This window comes from Ambystoma mexicanum, chromosome 11, assembly GCF_040938575.1.
Source record: "Ambystoma mexicanum isolate Mex_15411 chromosome 11, UKY_AmexF1_1, whole genome shotgun sequence".
Lineage (NCBI taxonomy): Eukaryota > Metazoa > Chordata > Amphibia > Caudata > Ambystomatidae > Ambystoma > Ambystoma mexicanum.
In genome coordinates this window covers 90159600-90179503 of record NC_090934.1, presented here as the reverse complement: position 1 = coordinate 90179503, position 19904 = coordinate 90159600, and the positions used below count along the sequence as shown (strand labels likewise).

Genomic DNA, 19904 nt, shown 5'->3' with positions numbered 1-19904 from the left:
GTTTAAGTCTGATTTTTGCCTTGAGTTGTGTACTGAGGTGTGAGGTGGTTGGTCAGTTTTGGAAGGAGAGCTTGGGTGGGACGTTGGCAGGGAGAGCTGTAGTGGAACATGGGGTGAGGGCAATAGTGGGAGTTCTGCCTGAAAGTTAACAGTATTTGGAAGATGTTTTCTGTGAGCAGGAGGCCTGTGAGTTGCCACCACATCGTTCAATTGACTGCAAAATCGACCTGTCAGGAGCCGGGCCCTGGGACAGGGCCTTACATAGGGGGTACACTAAGGTTTGCATTGCATATCTCAGCTATGAGGAGGCTAGGTTTATGGCACAAGGGTCAGTGTTCTAGGGGGATGGGAGTGTTTTAGCCTGTTCTGTGGGTTTTAGTCAGTGTAGTTCCTTAATTACATTGTCCGACATCTGATTTTGTCCCCATCCAAGATGGTGTTTCTGCTGAACAGCAGTGATTGGCCAGTGAGCATTGTGAGGTAGTTTGGAATCTTTGGAGGGGTTCTAAACTGCCTTTCATTCTAGCCAAGCACCAGAGAGGTCACATCTGTAGAACGCTCCAGGGAAACATAGCTAAGTATTGAAGGTTATAGCAGTCCAGACCAGGAACCAAGGAGTCGAGAGCCATTAAAAACAAGATTCACGAAAAAATACATTGGACATGTGAAATATAACGTATTTTCAAACGTGCGCAAGGCCTTAGTTAAGTCGCCTCCCTCGGCAGCTGCGGAACGCGCTCCTCACAACTCCCGAATTCACAAACAAGTAATCTTCCCTTTGCCACCTGTTTTCAGAAATGAACTCAGGCTTTCAACAACTAGTACTTTCTCTTCTTAATTACTCAGTAGCTATGCAAGCAGCCCTGGGCAGCTCTTGTGGAGTGGTTCTAGACCGATCCCACACACTGTTCAGCACTAGGTTGAAGTCTCTTCCTCATATTCTCGGGGTATCCGCCCCTTTTGTAACTATCTCGGCTAGGTCTCCATAAAAACTGTGGTCATCCATATTGGAACCATAGGTGTTCACCAATACCACCCACATGCCCGAAAGTGTTCCCCATACGATCACATAGCGACCCTGCCGATCTATGCTACTTTCCCTCCTGAAAGCACAGTGCACGATGTATCAGAGTGAGCACCAACCTAGCCTTTGTTGAGTACTCTGTGTAATATCGTTGACTTCCCCATCTGGGTGCAAACTCTCTATCCAATGACCCTAGAATATGCATATCCTCGAGCCATTACCACTTTGCGCTGATGATGATCCAAATATGCAAGAATCTTCCTTGCTTTGATGGGATTAGGGCCTTGGACATTCCAGGTCATATATTCTATAACATCACCTGTAGTCTCCAATGGATCTTCCCATGCACACCTACAAGCCCAACATTACCTGCGGATCCTTAACTTTCCGCTCCGCCAGCAACGCTTCCATCAACCATTTCCTTTACCATAACTTGCCCCCTGAACTCCCTTCCCCAAACCAGGTGTTAAACACAACCTCCCTGTTCAGGACCATGCCCCCCTCCACACAAGCTTTTGCCTGGATAATTCCCACCTTACCCTCCCTCACCATCGCCCCCCACCAACCTGATGATGCAGCCCTGGTGCACTGCAAACGGCAAAAACATGCCTGACAGCCTAGTTGCCCCAGCCCGGCATGTTCCAAACATTAGTTCTGTGTACCATCTGTTATCACCACCAACCAAGTGACCAGTTAATTCCCCCGGGTCATCTGGCTCGCCTCTCCCCCTCAAGCCGGCGCTCGGTCATTTCTCTGCTCCAGTGACCAGGGGGCGGGGGGGATGGAGAAATGGACACCTCCACGTATGCCGTAGCATCTGTTGGCTTTTCGAAGAAGTGTGCACGGCCTCTGCTGTGCTGTATCTGTAGGGTAGCTGGGAACTTGCGGGCATATGGGTTCAGTCTTTTCACCGGGTCATATGATCTACGTTGTATCTCAACACCAGCTTTGAAGGGTAAATATGCATGTTGCCAGCCTCCTATCAGAGCGTGCCTTTCTCTCTGGACAGCCTCAGGACAAGGTCTCCATCACTGTAGTTTGGCACTGCTGCTCAACTGAAACCCCCAATTCTTAACCATTGTTCTTACCCTTCTACCACCGTGCCCCACCCTGATCCCTTTTCTCTGGGCTCCAGAGACTTTGTCCTTTTCGCTAATACTAACCCATGCAGGAGTCCTCCTTTTGTGCTCCTGGCAGTCAAGAGACATTAACGTTTTTAAGCTTTTGAGGTTTAAAGAAATGGACTTCTCTTTCCCCAACGAAGTTCTGGAAGGGGGACCAGGTGGACAAAAACTTCCAGGTATTTTCATGCTTTTATGGCTGTAACTTTCTCCATTGCCATGACCCCCCAAACCTTAACCCACCACCATGGCGACGTTGGCCCCTCCTTTCTTCCGGTGCTGTGCCAGCGTCATTCTTGCGGCCGACATTAGGTGCGTTATTAGGGATCAGATGTGGCCTGATGTTGCATAAGACCCGTCTGCCACCGTTCCTAGTGGGATTATCTTGGGCGATAGCGGGAGTTCCCTGCCGGTGATCTCCTTAATATGGCCCAATATTTCTTTCCAGTAGGTCATTGCCTTGGGACACAACCACCACATGTGGTACAATTCTCCCCTCTCTCCACATTGCCTCCAGCATTCCGGGGGGTATTCTGGGTTAATTTTGTGTGGTTACATGGGGGCATGTACCATCAGTAGCAAAGTTTATACACTGTTTCCTTAATTGCTGTACATCTAGAGGTTTTGTGAGCTCTAGCCCGTATCTGATTCTACTCCACCTCTGTAATTGGTTCCCCAATATCTCTTTCCCAGGATTGTTTATATGGAAGGTTGTCTGCTGGTTGTGCTCCGTCAAGCAGTCTGTATATTCTAGATATCCTCTTCACTGTAGGCCAGTGGGGAACCTCGTTCCTGCTTTTTTCACCGCTGGGTGGGAGATCGATGTCTTATTTGTGTGTATTTGAACCTTTCTTTTTCACGAATGCCAAATTTCTTTTTAAACACCGTGAAGGGTATCTGGTCACCATCCAGAAACACATCCCTCAAAGTCAGGGTGTCCGCTCCCTTCCAGCCCTCCCAGAATTTCTGTTGTAGGCCCGGGGTAAAGTCTGCATTGTGTGCTACTGGGGAGAATGGTCCCAGGCCATGACTGATCTTCTTCCTTTGCATAGCTCTTTCCCAGCACTTCAGGAATACTCTAGTAGCCTCTAGCATTTTCACCCCTGATTCACGGGATCTAGGATTTAGTGCCTGGAGCGCTATCGGAGGAATTGGGGAGATTGCCTGTTCGATTCCACACCAACCATTTGTGTTGTCTCGACCAATTGAGCATTGGGGCCAGCTGTGCCGACATGATGTACCTCCCAATGTCGGGGACCCCTAGGCCTCCCAGAAGAGGAACGCGTGTCAGGATGCGACTGTGAATTTTAGGTTGCGTTTTCCCCATATGAATTTGAACATTGCATTCTGGAGTTCTTCAATTAGGCGGGATGGGATCTCAGTGGGTATCGAGCTCACTACATAAAGAAGGCGGGGGGGAGGAAAGTCATTTTAAATGCTGCTATTCGTGCGAACCACGATAGTTCTTGATTGTCCCATCTTTGTAAATCCTCATTTGTTTTCAGAGCAGTGGAATATTTGCTTTAAATAGATTCCCTGATTCCCTTGCTAGACGAATCCCTAGATATTCTAGAGTCTTTTTCCCAGGTTAGGGGGAACCTTGCCCTCATATCTTCTATCACCTCTGGCTCCTCTGTAATATTTATTGATTTAGATTTAGCATAGTTTACTGCAAATCCTGATGTAATAGCGAATTTCTTTAGTTTTGCTATGGCCTTTCGTAGGGTGTTCCTAGTGTCTCCCAAATAAAGCATCACATTGTCCGCGTATAATGCTTTTTATTTATTTATTTTATTTTTTTAGTTTGGTTCCCCGCTAGTACCCCCTTTATTTCTGGGCCGTCTCTGAACGGCAGTGCCAAGGGCTCCATCGCCATAGAAAAGATTAATGGGGATGGGGGACATCCCTGACGAGTACCCCTCCGAAGGAACACCAGTTTCGATTTTTGGGCATTTACTAGAAAATATGTGGATGGAAATTGGAAATTTGCCAGTATCCTTTTAGTAAACATTGCCCGCACCCGAACCCCTCCAGGACCAATTTTAGGTACTCCCAGTCTAAGCTGTTGATGGCCTGCCTAGCATCTAGGGCAGCTATTGAAAATTTCAGTTTCAATCTTGTCCCCTATTCAATTATATCTATGGCCCTTCTGACGTTATCTTGCGTATGTCTCCCTTTAATGAACCTCGCTTGATCCTTGTGGGCAATGCCCGGGAGGACCCTCGCCAGTCTATTTGCAATTATTTTGGCATATAGTTTTGCGTCGGTATTTAGGATCGCGATCGGGCGGTAGCTCGAACATTGAGGGGTCTTTCCCTGGTTTTAGGGTCAGGATTGTCAGTGATCTTGCCATGTCTAAAGGAGACTGACTCCGTCTCTGTCATTGAAAGGACTGGTTAGGGGCCCTACAAGTTGTGCATGGAATGTTTTATAGTAGCCATTCCCCAGGCCACCTGGTCCCGGGGTTATATTCCCTGGTAGTGCTGAGGTAGCATTGTTGATTTCTTGGGCCACGATTATACCCCCAAGCTCTTTCTTGTCTTGTTCTGAGATTTTCGGATAGCGGGTTTGCCAGCAGATATTTGTGATCTGCCCCATATAAGTTTTCTTTGCATAATAGCTCTTCATTGAACTGGACCATTGTTTCTAATTTTTCTTCATCAGTTCTACTTGTGTCCCCTTGTCTATTCTTAAGACGTACAATGTAGTTACGGGATCTCTGTTTATTCAGTTTGGCTGCGAGAAATCTGTTAGCTTTCCCCCCGTGTACAAAATACCACTGTTTGGTGGGTAGTAGCGACTGTGCAACTCGGTCCGCCATGTGATTTTCTAACTGGGCTTGGCTTTTCTTTAGCTTGCGCTATGATTTTTGGGTTTGTTGGTAGTTATGATTGTCAGCCTCGTTCAGTGCCTGTTCCAGTTTGAGTTATTCGGGCCCTCTCCCTATAACATTCTGCTGTTTGCACTATAAATTCACCTCTCATTACTGCCTTACTCGTGTCGCAGACTGTTTTCCAGTCAACCTCCCCATTGTCGTTTCTTGGAAGTAGTTATTTATTGTTCCCTCCATATGGGCCCTAAGCGCTACATCCTGCAGAATCAGTTTTAGTCTCCAAGGAGGACGCTGTTTACCTCCCTCCTTCTCTATTTCGATACCCGCTATTACCGGGGGTGTGATCAGATAAGTATTGTACCCCAATCTCTACCTTTGTCACCTGGGGGATAAGGGTTGCAGACTATGACCATGTCTATCCTAGAGGATCCTCTATGTACGGCAGAATAATGTGTGTATTTTCTTTGACCAAACACCACGTTTAGATCACTCCCAAGTCCCTAAAAAATGTCCCCAGGCCTTGTCTATTCCGGAGGTCTGCCACTGTGGGCTGTAATGTTTTATCTAGGTTGGGGTCCATTACACAGTAAAGTCCCCCCCCTTATGATCTTCTGACCTTTGCACCAGCTCCCTATGTTCTGCAGGAGCTTGGTAATGTTTGTCTTGTCTATCATTGGGTGCATATACTGCCAGGATTGTGTATGTTCTCCCTTTGATTGGCCATTTTAATACCCAGTTATCTCCCTTCTGCATTACGGATCATGTGTTGCTTCTGGAATCCCAGTGTTTTCTTGAGTAAAATGGCTACCCCAGTATTGCTGGGGGAAGGACCTACTCTGCAGCCTTTTCTCATCAACTTGTAGCAGATAAGTCTCCAGCAAGACCCGTATTGCTGCTTGCATCTTTTCGAGTCTGCCGAGGATTGCTCGGCGCTTCTTGGGAGAATTTAGCCCCTGTACATTTAGTGATGTTATTGTCGTTTCTGCCACAGGAACGTGGGTTTCCCATTTTGCTCTTGCCACCCTTTGATGCCTTTAGGATCCTTCCCCACCTTGGCTTCCGGTGACTTCTTCTCTCCTCCTGTTCGCACTCTGGGCCTCTTGACTTGTTCAGTATGTTTTGTCCTCTTCCCTCGTTTCCAAACTTAGGAATTCCCCACCCTCCCTGTGGGGTTTCTGTGGCCAGGGAACTTTGGATCGCTCCCCCCTTGTCCCCTTCGGACCATTGGCCACCTTCGCCCCCCTTTTGTATATGTCGGGATTGGTACACATCCCAAGCAGGATTCCTAAAATGAACTGTTTTCCTGCCTCCGTGCAGGAGTCTTGTGTATCTCCTTGCGACCGATCAGCTTAGACTCATCGCTTCTTGGCCTTCCGTTCCAGTGTCCACTTTGTTTTGTTTGTTCCTCAGACTCTCTCGTGGTATTTGAATGGACCGGTCAATTTCTTTTCTTTGTTCACGCTCTTGTTCTTTTCTGTCGACAATTCTCAGGGGTTGTTCTGGCTGCTGGGGACTCCGAGTTGGGGGCTATCTTCCACTTGGCAGCCCCGCTCATCTTCTATTCGTAGCAGCGAAAGGCCCTCCTCGCATGTACTGATTCTCCTTTGTTTCCCCTCCCAAGAGAAGGTGAGGCCGAGTGGGTAGGTCCATCTGTACATTATTTGTTTTGCTTGTAAAGCTTTTGTGACTGGTTGCTTGAGCCTCCTCTTATGGAGAGTGACTATTGCCAGGTCTTGGTATAATTGTATGTGGCCACCATTGGTCGTGAGTTCTTTGTGGGTGCACGTGGCTCTAAGGATGTATTCTTTTAAGCCGTAGGATGTCATTGCGATTAGAACCTCTCTGGGTCTAGGCCCCGGTTCGTTCCTCTTGGGCCCCACTCGATGGATCCTGTCAAACTCAAACCTCTCTTGGGGGAGTGGGGGAGGGTTGTTCCGAATACTGCTAAAGCAGTGTTGCATGGTATCCTGCAGGTATCTATCTAGGATTGTCTCCAGGAGGCCTTTGACCCTTTATATTAGACCTTCGGGAACTATTTTCTAGATCTTCAGCTTGGAGTTCTAGATTGTTCGTGGCCATTGCTACCTGGTCCAGCAAGATGTTATGTTACTTTGATTCCTCTGCCATGCATGAGTCACTTTTCCCCCACGTCCACTCTATCCCCCAGGTCATTTATTTCTTTCCTGACATCTTGTAGCGAGGATTTCAAATTATCATTCATCGGCTCCAATTGACTCTGGAACGCAATGGTTATTCTGGCTTCCATGCCCTTCAAGCAGCTTAGACGTTCCTCCTTATCAGAGGCCATTTTGGATGGGGACGGAGAGCAGCTTGTGGGAATGCCTTCTGGAGACGTGGAAGCAGGTCACTGTTTTGCACTCCAGCACCTCTCGAGCTGACGTTCTTGACTCTTCGCCGGCGTCCTGGTTCTCGGGTGGGATGCGATGCACTCGTTCCACCAAAAAATGTGGGGAGAAATCCGCCGCTCTAACGGGGTCGGCAACCTCTACGAACGGCTGCATGGGCCCCTTGCTTGCTGCATCCGGCACTCCTACTATGTGCACGTTATTGCGACGTGAGCTCGATTCAAGATTGTCGCACTTACCCCAGATCTTCGCCAGTTCAGACTGCAGAGTCGATATAGCTTGCTCATGTTGGCCCACCCTGTCTTCAACCCCGCCAATCCTGGTTTTTGCCTCAGTGGTACGGCTGCTGTCTTTTTCATGCTTGGATTTCAGTGAGCCCATGGTTGCCACTTTCATCCAATTTTTAACATTGACCGACATAAAGCCAGTTTGCATAGCCACCATGAGCTGATCTTCACGGTTGTTGACAGGCATCACTCCTGGATCTTTTCTCGGCCCTGGATCTTCAGCCCTTGGGGTCCTCGCAGGGTTGTTGGTAAAGCAATCCATGGGGCCTGCTTCTTCACTAAACCTCTTGTCATGTTGTCTCCTGGCGGTGTTGTCTCTCCCGTCCTGATCTCGTATTCTCAACCAAGTGCTGTGACCAACGTGGCACCAGTCACCCACACGTATCGGCTTGTCCCAGGATATCTTTGGTAGTTGGGTCCCTTATGATTTGTCTCACTACTGTGTCCCTTCCATGCAAAGTCACCCGTTGACACTCTGGGTGTTCAACTTTCCGACTCGACAAAACTATCTTATATTGTAAGGGTAGGCTTTTTTATGCTAGCCTGATGTTGACCATTTACCTCTTGCCTCTCACACTTCAAGAAGTGGGGCCTGAGGCATTTCCCATGGCCCGCTCTCCAATGAGGTGAACACTGATTAACTGATTTGGATTATAGGTCTGCCAAAGCCCCAGCGCACTCCACATGATTCCACTGCATGGTGGTCCCCGGTCTGCACTCCTCACACATGGTGGTAGCAAGCCGGCGTCGTCCTGCTCACTCCAAGTGGGGTATTGCCCCAAATTCAACAGGCCACCTTTCTCAGCTAATTATGTTCGCAGTGTAGTACAGGTTTGTCTGCCAGTCTTGAGCCTGCTCGCGCCCCCACCTCCTTTTAACTTTAAGGACGTGCCTTATGTGCCTTAGCCTGTCCCTCAGCACTTCACTTGCCCACCTTCCACCAGGCTTTGCGAGGCCAGTCTGGACCTGCAGGCACACCGTGGCCTGTAGTGTTTAGACCTTCTATCCGGCCTTTGCTAGTCAGCCACAGCTGTTCAATGCTGCGTTGACGATACAGATGGGGTTGGGCTGTGGCTCCGTCCAGCGAAAGTCCGACCGCTGGGTCTCGTCTGCTTCCCCCTGCTGACCGGATGGGCGTGCAACTCTCCACACCCCGCAGCCCAGTGCAGCTGCCGGCAATATGTTTGTTTGAAAAGTTACCACTTTACTAGCCTCCTCACAGCTCTCTGCACTGCTACACTGGGCGCACCAGGGGTGTCTCACTTCTTACGCACTGTTCTGAAGGGCCGCCAGTCTGCTAGGATACTGCCATGACATGAAGTGGTTTGTGCAGACAGTTGGGGAACTTTTGGCTCCTCCCCCTCTCGGCCAACACCGCACCAGGCTCAGTTTACTAGACTCTCTGCATCTGTCGGAAGCACTTTATGGGTGGAATCCTGTGTCTTGAGCGTTTCCTCTGCCGCCGCTTGGAACTACACCGGGGCACCCTCAATCAAAGATGTTTCGAGCCAGTGCCTGGTAGTGACCCCCATCTGTCGCCTTCCTCCCCTTGCTTGTTCTTTGCACACAGGATTTTCAGGCTGCCATTTCTCCTGCTCGGCAGCGCCCCCCAAACCCCTGCCTGCAATCCTACCTTTCTCCAGCATTGGATCTTTCATGGATTCACATGCTTAGAATATTCCCCGTCGCCAGACTGGGAACCCTCGGTACGCATATATAGTCATTTCCCATAGGAAAAACTTCCGACACTTGTGTGTCCTATCCCAGTCTACGTCCTCTACGGGGCCGCCCACGCACGCCCCGTTGGACGCAATGGTATATAAGCCCCGCCCCCGCGGGTCCCTTCAGATTTCAACCGTCTCCAAAGATAGTGGGATCTCCTCGTGTAGTCTACTGCTACTTATCGAACTGTTCGACCTCCTGCGAGTTTCTTTGTCTGGTCCTGTCAGAATGTCGGGAAAACCTCTTTTTCGCCCGTGTGCCACGTGCGGACTGAAGGTTTATGAGGGGGACGGCCATCTAGACTGTATCTACTGCCTCCATCCTCACCACTCGGCGGACCAATGCGATATATGTAAGGGTTTTTCCCAGAAAACCCTGAAGGATCGAAATCGGCGACTGGTTTCGTGGCTGAACGATGGCACGGGAGCATACCCTCAGTCAGAGGTAGGCTCGGTGCGCAGCGTCGCCTCGGCAAAAACATCAGGGGCCCCCCGACGCTCGCATTCGTCGGAACCTCCGGCCAAGAAACCACGACCTACGGAGAAGGACGTGCCGCGAAGTCACTCTTCTAAGGAATCATCCAAAGACTCGGCAAGAAAATCCTCATCGACTTCGTCGAAGAAAGAAAAAGACAGGCCTAAATCCTCCTCGGGCGATCAACACAGATCAGCCACGAGTAGAGATGCGGATAAACGCAGGGAGAGCGCCGCGAAGGCGGGACCGCCGAAGCCACCTGCAGGCCCACCGTCGACGACGATCCAGAAGTATTCGATATGGGGTTGCCCGACACACTGCTACAAGAACAGGCAGTGTCAATCGCCTCGAAAGAAGACGATGGCTTCAGAATAGTGAGCCCGGAAGACCTTGGTCTACGAGCCAGGTTTCCTTCTGGTGCAACCTGCTCTCAGGTTTTTACCCAACCTCCAAGCGCCCAGGCTACCCTCTCCATGGAGGTACTTTCCTCCCTACACTCGCTTTTAAAATCGCTGGACGAAAGGCTTCCACCCGTACCGACGACTCCCCTCGTCGACGAGCCCGGCCCTTCACACCGCCCGACTAGATCGGTCGTAGTTCCAACTACTCCAGCAGTCCAGGAGGAGGGTGAGCTCTCGGACTCCCTCTCTGACCGGGGGTCAGCATCAGATATCTCCCTCTCACCGTCAAGGGACCCATCCTGGGTTTCGGATGTGGAAGTGGATCCGCCAAAAAGTCCCATTCACCCATCGCCACCGGATGATATTGGCGCCTTCCATTCCATGATGGAAAAGGCCTGCAAGGAGTTCAGCCTGGCCCAACAGGAAGAAAAGGACTGCTTTCTCTTTGACCACATGAGCAAGGGTAGGCGTTCAATTTTTTCAATACCGATCCTGGACCACGTTTGGAAAGAAGGCGTTCAAACTATGCGGCACCCATTTTCAGAACCTGCTGTCAAGGGCCGCATAGAGAAAAAATTTAAAGTCCCAGATTCGACACCGAAATGCCTCTCGGCGCAACCCACACCTGACTCGGTGGTATCGGCGGCGGCGACGAGAAAAGCAAAGGCTCAACATAAATGCTCTACCCCTCCGGATTCCGAGGCTAGACGCCAAGACGCGTTCGGTAAGAAGGTCCTGTCAGTGGGGGCTTCAACTGTAAAAGCAGCTAACTCCCTGGCAATTATGGCCAGGTACGACAGGGAGATGTGGCACAGACTGGCACCTATTATGGACCACCTCCCTGAAGAGCATAGAAAAACGGCTATGTCCCTGGTTCGCGAAGGCGAAGAAGCATCGAACCATGCTATTAATATAGCAGTGGACCTGGCAGATTCGGGGTTTAAACAAATTAACAACGGAGTTGTCCTAAGACGCCAGGCCTGGCTTAAGTGCACCAACTTCAGACCCGAAGTGCAATATAAAGTGGTGGACATGCCCTTCGAAGGTGACCTTCTGTTCGGCGAAAAGGTGGATGAGGCCTTGAAAGGCATGAAGGAGGACTCTGAGACGGCACGCTCGCTGGGCTCTCTTCAGAGTGGTAAGCCCTTTCGTTCCTTTCGTCCCTTTAGAGGTGCAACTGGAAACTCAAGATTCTCAACAACTAGGGATAGAGCTTTTGGTAGGTCGTCGTATCCGTCCCAAGGATATAGGCGCGCCTCGCAGTCCTCAACCCGGCGCAGAAATTTCCAGTCCTCCAAGAGACGACCCACTTACTCGTCGTCGACGAGCAAACAAAAAGACCAACAATGACGTTCTGGGAGGAAGAGTGTCCAGCTGCGTCGAGGAATGGGAGTCAATCACAACAGATCGGTGGGTCCTGGACACGGTGAGACGGGGGCATTCCCTACGGTTCAAATGCAAACCTCCAAGACGTCCACTGATACACCTGTCCCAACCACATCTAGGCATCTTGCGACAGGAAGTAGCGCTCATGTTAAAAAAAGGCGCCATCGAATTAGTCCCTGCATCGCAGAAAGGCCAAGGGGTTTACTCACGCTGTTTCGTAGTAAAGAAGCCGAACGGAAAGTGGCGCCCCATCCTCGACCTGAGGGACCTCAACAAAACCCTGCTGAGTCAAAAGTTCAAAATGCTTACACTACAGGAGGTGATCAGATCCGTCCAAAAGGACGATTTCTTGGCGTCACTAGATCTGCAAGACGCGTACTTTCACATCCCGGTGTACACAAAACACAGGAAGTTTCTGAGGTTCCTAGTTGGGGAAACACACTACCAATTTACAGTGCTCCCATTCGGCCTGAAGTCCTCCCCAAGAACGTTTACGAAATGTCTGGCACCCGTGGCAGCCTGGCTGCGAAAGAAAGGGCATCATGTATACCCGTACCTTGACGACTGGCTCGTGAGGGGATCCTCCCCAGCGTCGACCAACGACAGCTTACTGACCACCTTGCGACTGCTGCAGCGTCTGGGATTTGCAGTGAACTACGAAAAGTCTTCTCTACAGCCCTCAAGGAGCTTGAAGTTCTTGGGTGCTCAATTCGACACCCACGCGGGGATAGTGAAACCGTCCCTGGAAAGGATGTCGAAGATCAAACGACTGACAAGCCAACTTCGTCTACAGAGCAGGATGTCAGTGAGAAAATATGCGGCGCTCCTAGGCTCCATGGCGTCGTGCATCCACCTAGTAGCAAACTGCCGGTTATTCATGAGGCCTCTACAAGAGTTCCTGTCGGACAAATGGAAGCAGGCCACGGGCCGCTGGTCAGACAAGATAACCGTCGACGACGAAGGAGTTATCAAATCCCTCCAATGGTGGAAAGTCGTTCACAACCTGGACAGAGGGGTCCCTCTGCAAGAGCCGGAATTTCAGAACACCATCATTACGGATGCCTCTCTGTCGGGCTGGGGAGCACACATGAACAATCATCAAACCCAAGGCAGGTGGTCGTCGACCGAGTCGCGCCTACATATCAACGTGCTGGAACTAAGGGCGGTGAGATGGGCCCTGAAATCATTCCTCCCACATATCAATGGATCAAAAGTAAGAGTGCTGACAGACAATACGACAGCCATGTTCTACCTGATAAAGCAGGGTGGCACCAGATCCAGGACCCTCTCGAAGGAAGCTCAAAAGATCTGGCACTGGGCTTTAAAAAACCACATATCCTTAGTGGCGTACCACCTCCCGGGAGTGAAGCATGTGCAGGCGGATTCCCTGAGCAGGTCAATGTCGCAAATACACGAGTGGGAGCTGGACTCCAGTCAGCTGCAAGAAATCTTCGAAAGGTGGGGGACCCCATCGATCGATCTCTTCGCAACGGAAGAAAACCGAAAATGTGTCCAGTTCGCGAGCAGATGGCCCCAAATAGGCTCCCTGGGAGAAGCGTTCTCGTTTCCATGGACAGACAAATTCCTCTACGCCTTCCCCCCGTTCCCCCTCATACGGAGGACGATCCAGGGGATCCGCAGGTACAAATGCCGGGTCATCCTAGTGGCTACGCACTGGCCGAGACAACCATGGTTTTCCGACCTCCTTCATCTGTCACTGGAACAACAGATACCGCTCCGGAAAGTGCCGAACCTCCTGTCCAGGGACAAGGGAACAGTATGGCACCACAATCCGGACAGCCTGAACTTAACTGCTTGGCTCCTGACTTCTCAGAGTTTGGGAACCTGAAAGTTTCGACGGATTGCCGGAAGATTCTGCAGGCGGCTAGGGCCCCTTCTACTAACAAATCGTATATGGGCAAATGGAAAAGATTCTGTACGTGGTGTCAAACACAACACGAAGTTCACCCTTTGGAAGTAACCCCTGAGCAAATCCTCCCGTATCTTCTTCACCTGGCGGAGAGCGGACTGTCATCATCGTCCATCAAAGTACATCTGGCGGCCATTTCAAGGTTTACAAGGAGGAGACAGTCGTCACCACTATTCAGTGATAGACTAGTGAAGCATTTCATGAGGGGTCTCTTTAGAACTTTCCCTCCTGCAAAACGGTTCCCACCGTCGTGGAGTCTGAATGTGGTGCTGGCTGCCTTAATGAAGCCTCCATTTGAGCCAATGTCCTCTTCATCCCTACAATTCCTATCCTGGAAACTAGCGTTCCTAGTCGCCATCACATCGGCTAGAAGAATGTCGGAATTGCAGGCATTGGTCATCGATCCTCCATATATGAGGTTCTTTAAGGACAAAGTAATTTTATCAACTAACCCTACTTTCATCCCTACTTTCATCCCAAAAGTACCATCAGTCTATCATAAGCACTCGACTCTGGTGCTTCCTACTTTCTTTGCATCCCTGTCGTCGACGGCGGAGAAGGCCCTTCACACTCTAGACGTCAAAAGGGCACTCAAATTTTACCTGCAAAGAACGCAAGATATCAGAACCACCAGACAGTTGTTCATCGCCTATGGTCCCTCGGCGAGGGGAAAGGCTATCTCCAAGCAAGGTCTGGCTCGCTGGGTCTCTTCGGCAATTACCCTGTGTCACACCAAGGCCGGGAGACCCCTACAAGATCGCCCTAGAGCCCATTCCACGAGATCGACGGCTTCCTCCACGGCTCTGTGGGCAGGAATTCCGCTGACAGACATCTGCCAGGCAGCGGCATGGTCTGTCCCTCACACGTTTACGCGCCATTACTGCCTGGAAAAGCAGCATGCGGACGAGGTGCAGATGGGGCGGGCAGTGCTGCGCCACCTTTTTCAATGAGGTAAGCCAAAATTACGAAAATGCTGTCGCTTAATTGGCCTACGTTGTTTCCGATCGTATACATGAACATACATATGTATATCGGTCTAGATATAGGTTTATCTATCTTATATATATATATATATGCGCAGGGAGTGCATACTTGGGTATATGGCATAACATTGTACTGTGGAAATCCGTTTCGTATCAGTATAATAAGTTGTTGCTTACATACACTGTGTAAAGGGGAGTGTTTTGGGGGTGTCTCTACGAATGTAAGTTACATTGCACTCTCACCTCCTTCTTGATGTTACTGCTTTACAATCTATTCTAAGCATGTGAATCCATGAAAGATCCAATGCTGGAGAAGGGAGTAGTTTCTTACCTGTAACTCCATTTCTCCAGCATTGGTATCTTTCATGGATTCACATGCGCCCACCGGCCTCCCCGGACTGCAATGTGAAATTATGTATGTAAGAAGGTTTTTCCCCCCGTTCTCTTTGGAGGGGCCGAAATCTGAAGGGACCCGCGGGGGCGGGGCTTATATACTATTGCGTCCAACGGGGCGTGCGTGGGCGGCCCCGTAGAGGACGTAGACGGGGATAGGACACACAAGTGTCGGAAGTTTTTCCTATGGGAAATGACTATATATGCGTACCGAGGGTTCCCAGTCTGGCGACGGGGAATATTCTAAGCATGTGAATCCATGAAAGATACCAATGCTGGAGAAATGGAGTTACAGGTAAGAAACTACTCCCTTCTATAATAGTGACCCAAAATCCTTTGAAAGGTTTTCACATGCATCTCATTTGTGATGAAACAGTATATAAATCTCCTTTGTACCAGTGTGTCAACAGCTGATGATAGAGCCCTTCAGTTACACATAGAAGTTACATTTTTCACCTCTGGTTTCCTGTATAATAATGCTAATCCAGTTTATGATTGAGTCTATTGAATAATGTGTTTGTGCACGTTTTCACCCAATTCCTGTATAATATTTCTAACATCACCACTCTGAAGTAAATTCCCAGTATACAGTACTGGAATGTGCACACATAAGCAGGCCCGACAAAGGGTGAGTCTAGGCTTTTGACCCTGCTCCAGAATTCTATTTAAATCGGGGTGTCGTACGAGATGTGTGCCAATTTACCACATCTGTGTATTTTATTAATCCATTGAACAACCTGCTGACAGCCACCTGACCTGTCTTTTCATTCACAGAATCCTCACTGGCTCTGCCATATCATCTGCCTGAACCCAAGACCATTCATGACTTTTTCAAGCGCCGAGTCCGGCCTGTCTGCCAGGGAAGTGCCATGCAGCTTCTTAAGTAAGTCTCCTACCCAACAAAGTAATTTTCCACTGTTCACTAAAACGATCCCTCTTGATTCAGTTGCTTCATTCCTTATGTCCCTCTGCTTCTTTTGAATTCCCCTGCTTTGCAGAAGTTCTTGCCTCCCCTTTACCCCCAAACGTCACTGCTTGGTAGGGGAAGGTGGGGACTTGCCTGCTCCATTGATAAAGCTACATGTCTTGTGCGAATCTTGACCTTGAGCCTATTAAATCAACTTAAAGGATAGATTTGACTCAAACTTTGATCTGTGTGTGCAAGGAGTCATTGTTGGAATTGGTGCTTAAGACATTGTCACAAGACAAATCAAATGAGTCTGTTTCTATTACAAAAAGAATGTTATAAAACAGGCTTTTGAGGCTCGCAGTATAGGTGGGATCTCTGTACACCTTGGGGTTCCCACCTATCAAGCCCAGTCTCCCCACTTTTATTGCAGTGCTTATTCACGATGGCCATGGTTTTACCCCCTACTGTCTGTCTCTATCCTAGGGAGGGCCTAATGGTCAGCGCCTTAGCTCTAGCTCACTCAGTATGTTACCGTAGTTATGTTATTTGGCATTTATATAGCGCTCTGTATATCGTTGGTATGACCTCAAAGCGCTGGTAGGTTGAACGCCCTCAGAACCGTAGTCCAGGTCAGTTGAGAGAGTAAGGTGTCATAGGGTGCTTGGGTGCACTAATTATGTGGGCAGCCGATGCAATTGCCTAATGGTAGTTGCAGCCTAGCGTTGGGTGTGGTGGTATTTGATATCAGTTGAATGTGTGCAGTCTGGAGGATGGACACCAAGACTGGCTTCTGGCTGCGTTAGTCCTGTGTAGGACGCATATATGTGCAGCTAGGCTGGTTTTTGTGGAATGTAGCTGCGTTTTATTAGAATGTTGATGTGTTCATGGAGTAATGTTCGTATGTGAGCAGCTAGGCCGAAATTGATTGAGGGGTGTAGCTGCACTTGAATGGTGTGTTGGTGTAGAGTAGAGAGGATGTTATTCGGAGGCTAGCTCGGGGGAAACGTGCTCGCTTTGGAAGCAAGACGACACAGCAACACAGGTTCGATCCCGGGGTCTGCCCTTAGAAACCTCTTGGTATTAAGCGCGCTATAAATGACCTATGATATCATTAAGCATAGTGATATGGGAGGTGAGTGTTTGGATGGAGTTATAATCTAAGGAGTTTTCTGTTCTTGATTTCAAGCACGTGGCTCTTTAATAGTGACTTAATAAGCGTATTTAGTGGCGTCATTGCTTGGGATCTCATTGAGCAATTGTCATCGGGTTGCAGGTCTTAGTCGCCACAGATGGTCATAGCTGGTGGTAGAGAAGGAGCCGCGTTTTTAGAGCTTTACGGAAGGTCATATAGTCTTGGGTGTGTCGAATATGTGGGGGGAGGGAGTTCCACAGAGTTGGGGCCATGGTTGAGAAGGCAGATCCCCCGATTCTGACAGAGTTGGAGGTTAGAATCCCTAGAAAGAGGGCAGTGCTTGATCTTAGCGTGCGAGATGCGAGGTAGGATTTTATCTTCTCTTGTAGGTACGTTGGGCCGGTCTTGTACACTGATCGGTGAGTGATGCATAGGGTCTTGAAGGTGGACCTTCGTCCAACTGGGAGCCAGTCGAGGTACGGAGAGCGGGTGAGTGTGCGGTGTCCCAGGGCGAGGAGCAGTTTTGCTGCAGCGTTTTGGGTTGGTATACTGGTGCTTCCAGGTATAGGGAGTTGGCATAGTCCAGTCTCGACATCACAATAGACATAACTGCATCAAGTCTGTTGGGGTAGGAGAAGTTTGAGGTGGTCGTGACAGCATTTTGACATGTTGTTGATCTGACTGTAGAGGGTTAGGCCTGCGTCCATAGTGCAGCCTAGGATTTTGACTATATCGGAGGGGCAGTAAGGTGGGCCGAGGGAGGAGGGCCATGGGAGTGGATGTGGGAGAAGGGCAGTATTGCCGCGCACCATGATTTTGGTTTTTATCAGGGTTCAAAAGAAGGTGGTTTTGTCATCTTTTAGTCAATATGGAGACAGGCTTCAATGTTGGGATGAGGGTTGGTGCTGGTCTTGGGGATTCATAGGATAATTTGTTGTCGGCGTAGTGGTAACAGGAGAGGTTGTGCCTGCGGATGATTCCTGGTAGAGTGGGCAGATGGAGGTTGAAAAGGAGAGCAGATAGACATGCGCCTTGGGGTACTCCAGTGATTACTGAGCAAGCAGTTGAGACAAAAGGGGAGAGGAAAGTCGTTTGTTTCCTATTGCAGTGGAAGGAGGCAATCCATTTGAGAGCAGTGCCACAAATTCCTGGGGAGTGGAGGCTGTCGAGGAGGATTGAATAGTTAACTTTGTCAAAGGTTGTAGAGAGATCGAGGAGAATCGGTGCTGCGCAGTCCTCTGCAGTGACCTTGAGATCATCCCAGATCATAGTGGTTTCTGTTCCATGTCGTGGTCTGAAACTTGAGTGTCCGGGGTCGAGGAGATTGTTGGATTCTACACGTTGAGTTGAGCTGGGAGTATGCAGTCGGGTCAATGAGTTTCGCAAGAAATCTGGTGTTGGAGATTGGCTTGTAATTAAAGGGGTCAATGGGTGTGACATGTGCTATTTTGAAGCCTTCAGGGAAGATGCCAGAACTGAGGGAGTCGTTTAGTATGGCTCTCATGTTCTTCTGCGCAGGAAGAGGAGAATATTTCTTGCAGGACAGAGGTCGAGGGGCGACCCGGAGGGTTTGCTGGCTGATAGTAGGTCAAGGAACTTGTCAATGGAGATGGGTTTGAAAGAGTTGAAAATGGGGAGAGAGGGCATCGGTCAATGGGATCAGGAGGAGTCGGTGAAGGGAAGTGGAAGAGCAAGGACAGTTTGGTGCTGTTAAAGAAATTTAGGGAGAGGGCGTCGCAGAGTGATTGTGTGGGGGTGGATTGGGTGGGGGTGGATTGGGCAGAGGTGCATGTGGGTTTCACAAATTCCGAAATTATCATGTGGCGTTCTTTGCTGCCGTTGCCACAGTTGAGTTAATTTATTGTAATAGGCATTTTTGGCCTTTCGGATTTGTAATTACGGTGGTGCTGGGCGAACAGCTGCTGAGATCAGTTTTAGATGCTCGCCATTTGCGTGGAAGTTTTGTTTGTTGACATTCCTCAGGTGTGGTGTGAACCATTTGGGGGACGGTCCTATGCGTGAGGCGCGCGAGGAATTGGCAAGTCATTAAGCCAGGAGTCGAAGGCATCAGTGGTTAAGGGTCTTATCACGGGGCAGCGCAGCGGGGGGGACGGAGAAGCAGGGCTTTGGTTATGTCGGGGAGGACTTTGTTCCAGCATTTGAGTTCAGGGGTAGGGTCTGAGGGAGCTGTAGGGCGAGGGGCAGGAGTGTTGATTTTAAAAAAAATAAATAAAAAAAAAGGGATGGCAAAGTGGTCGGTCCAGATAAGTGGTTTGTGACAGGATATATAAACCAGGTCATGGGAGCTGAAAATTGCATCAAGGGTGTGACCGCCTGAGTGGGTTGCACCGGTGGTATGTTGGGAGAGGTTGAGCGCATCAAGACTGCCAACGACGAGTCATGGGGTTGTTGGGCATATCAAACCAGATATTGAATTCTCCCAGGAGTGTAAGAGAAGTGTGATTTACCTGAATGATGGCTATAGAGTCAGAGATTGTTGGTGAAATGTCGGTCGTAGCCAGGGGGGCTGTGGATGAGTAGGAAGCTGTGGGAGAAAGTCTATGGTAGCGAGAGTTTTCCCAGAAGGGTTTCACAGGAGGCATTGGATGTCTGGGATTCACCGAGTGTGACGGAGAAATGGGATTTGAAGAGGATGGCCACTCCGCCACCTCTGGAGGGTCTATTATGGGTGATGAGCGAGTAGCAAGAGGGGAATGCTTTGTGCGCTACTGGGGCAAAACTGTTGGAGAACCATGTTTCGGTGATACAAATGAGGTCAGGATTGTCAGAGGATAGGAGGTCAAATATGCTGTCTATTTTTTGCTATGGAGCGGGCATTAAAAGATGCATGTGACTTTGTGAGGGGAGGTGGTTTTCGTGATGCTCATTGCAGGGGAAGCTCGGCGGACATGGGTGCCAGAGGGGGTGGTGGGTGTGGTAGG

At 49.6% G+C, this 19904-nt stretch overlaps 1 protein-coding gene across 1 annotated transcript in view; it reads left to right on the top strand.

Annotated features, from left to right (window-relative positions):
• CLSPN (claspin) overlaps window positions 1-19904 on the top strand; it is a 503683-nt gene that overhangs the window by 78235 nt on the left and 405544 nt on the right. The window contains exon 7 of the mRNA XM_069622600.1: window positions 15695-15803. Coding sequence (XP_069478701.1) covers window positions 15695-15803 — 109 coding nt within the window. The remainder of the gene's footprint in view (window positions 1-15694; window positions 15804-19904) is intronic.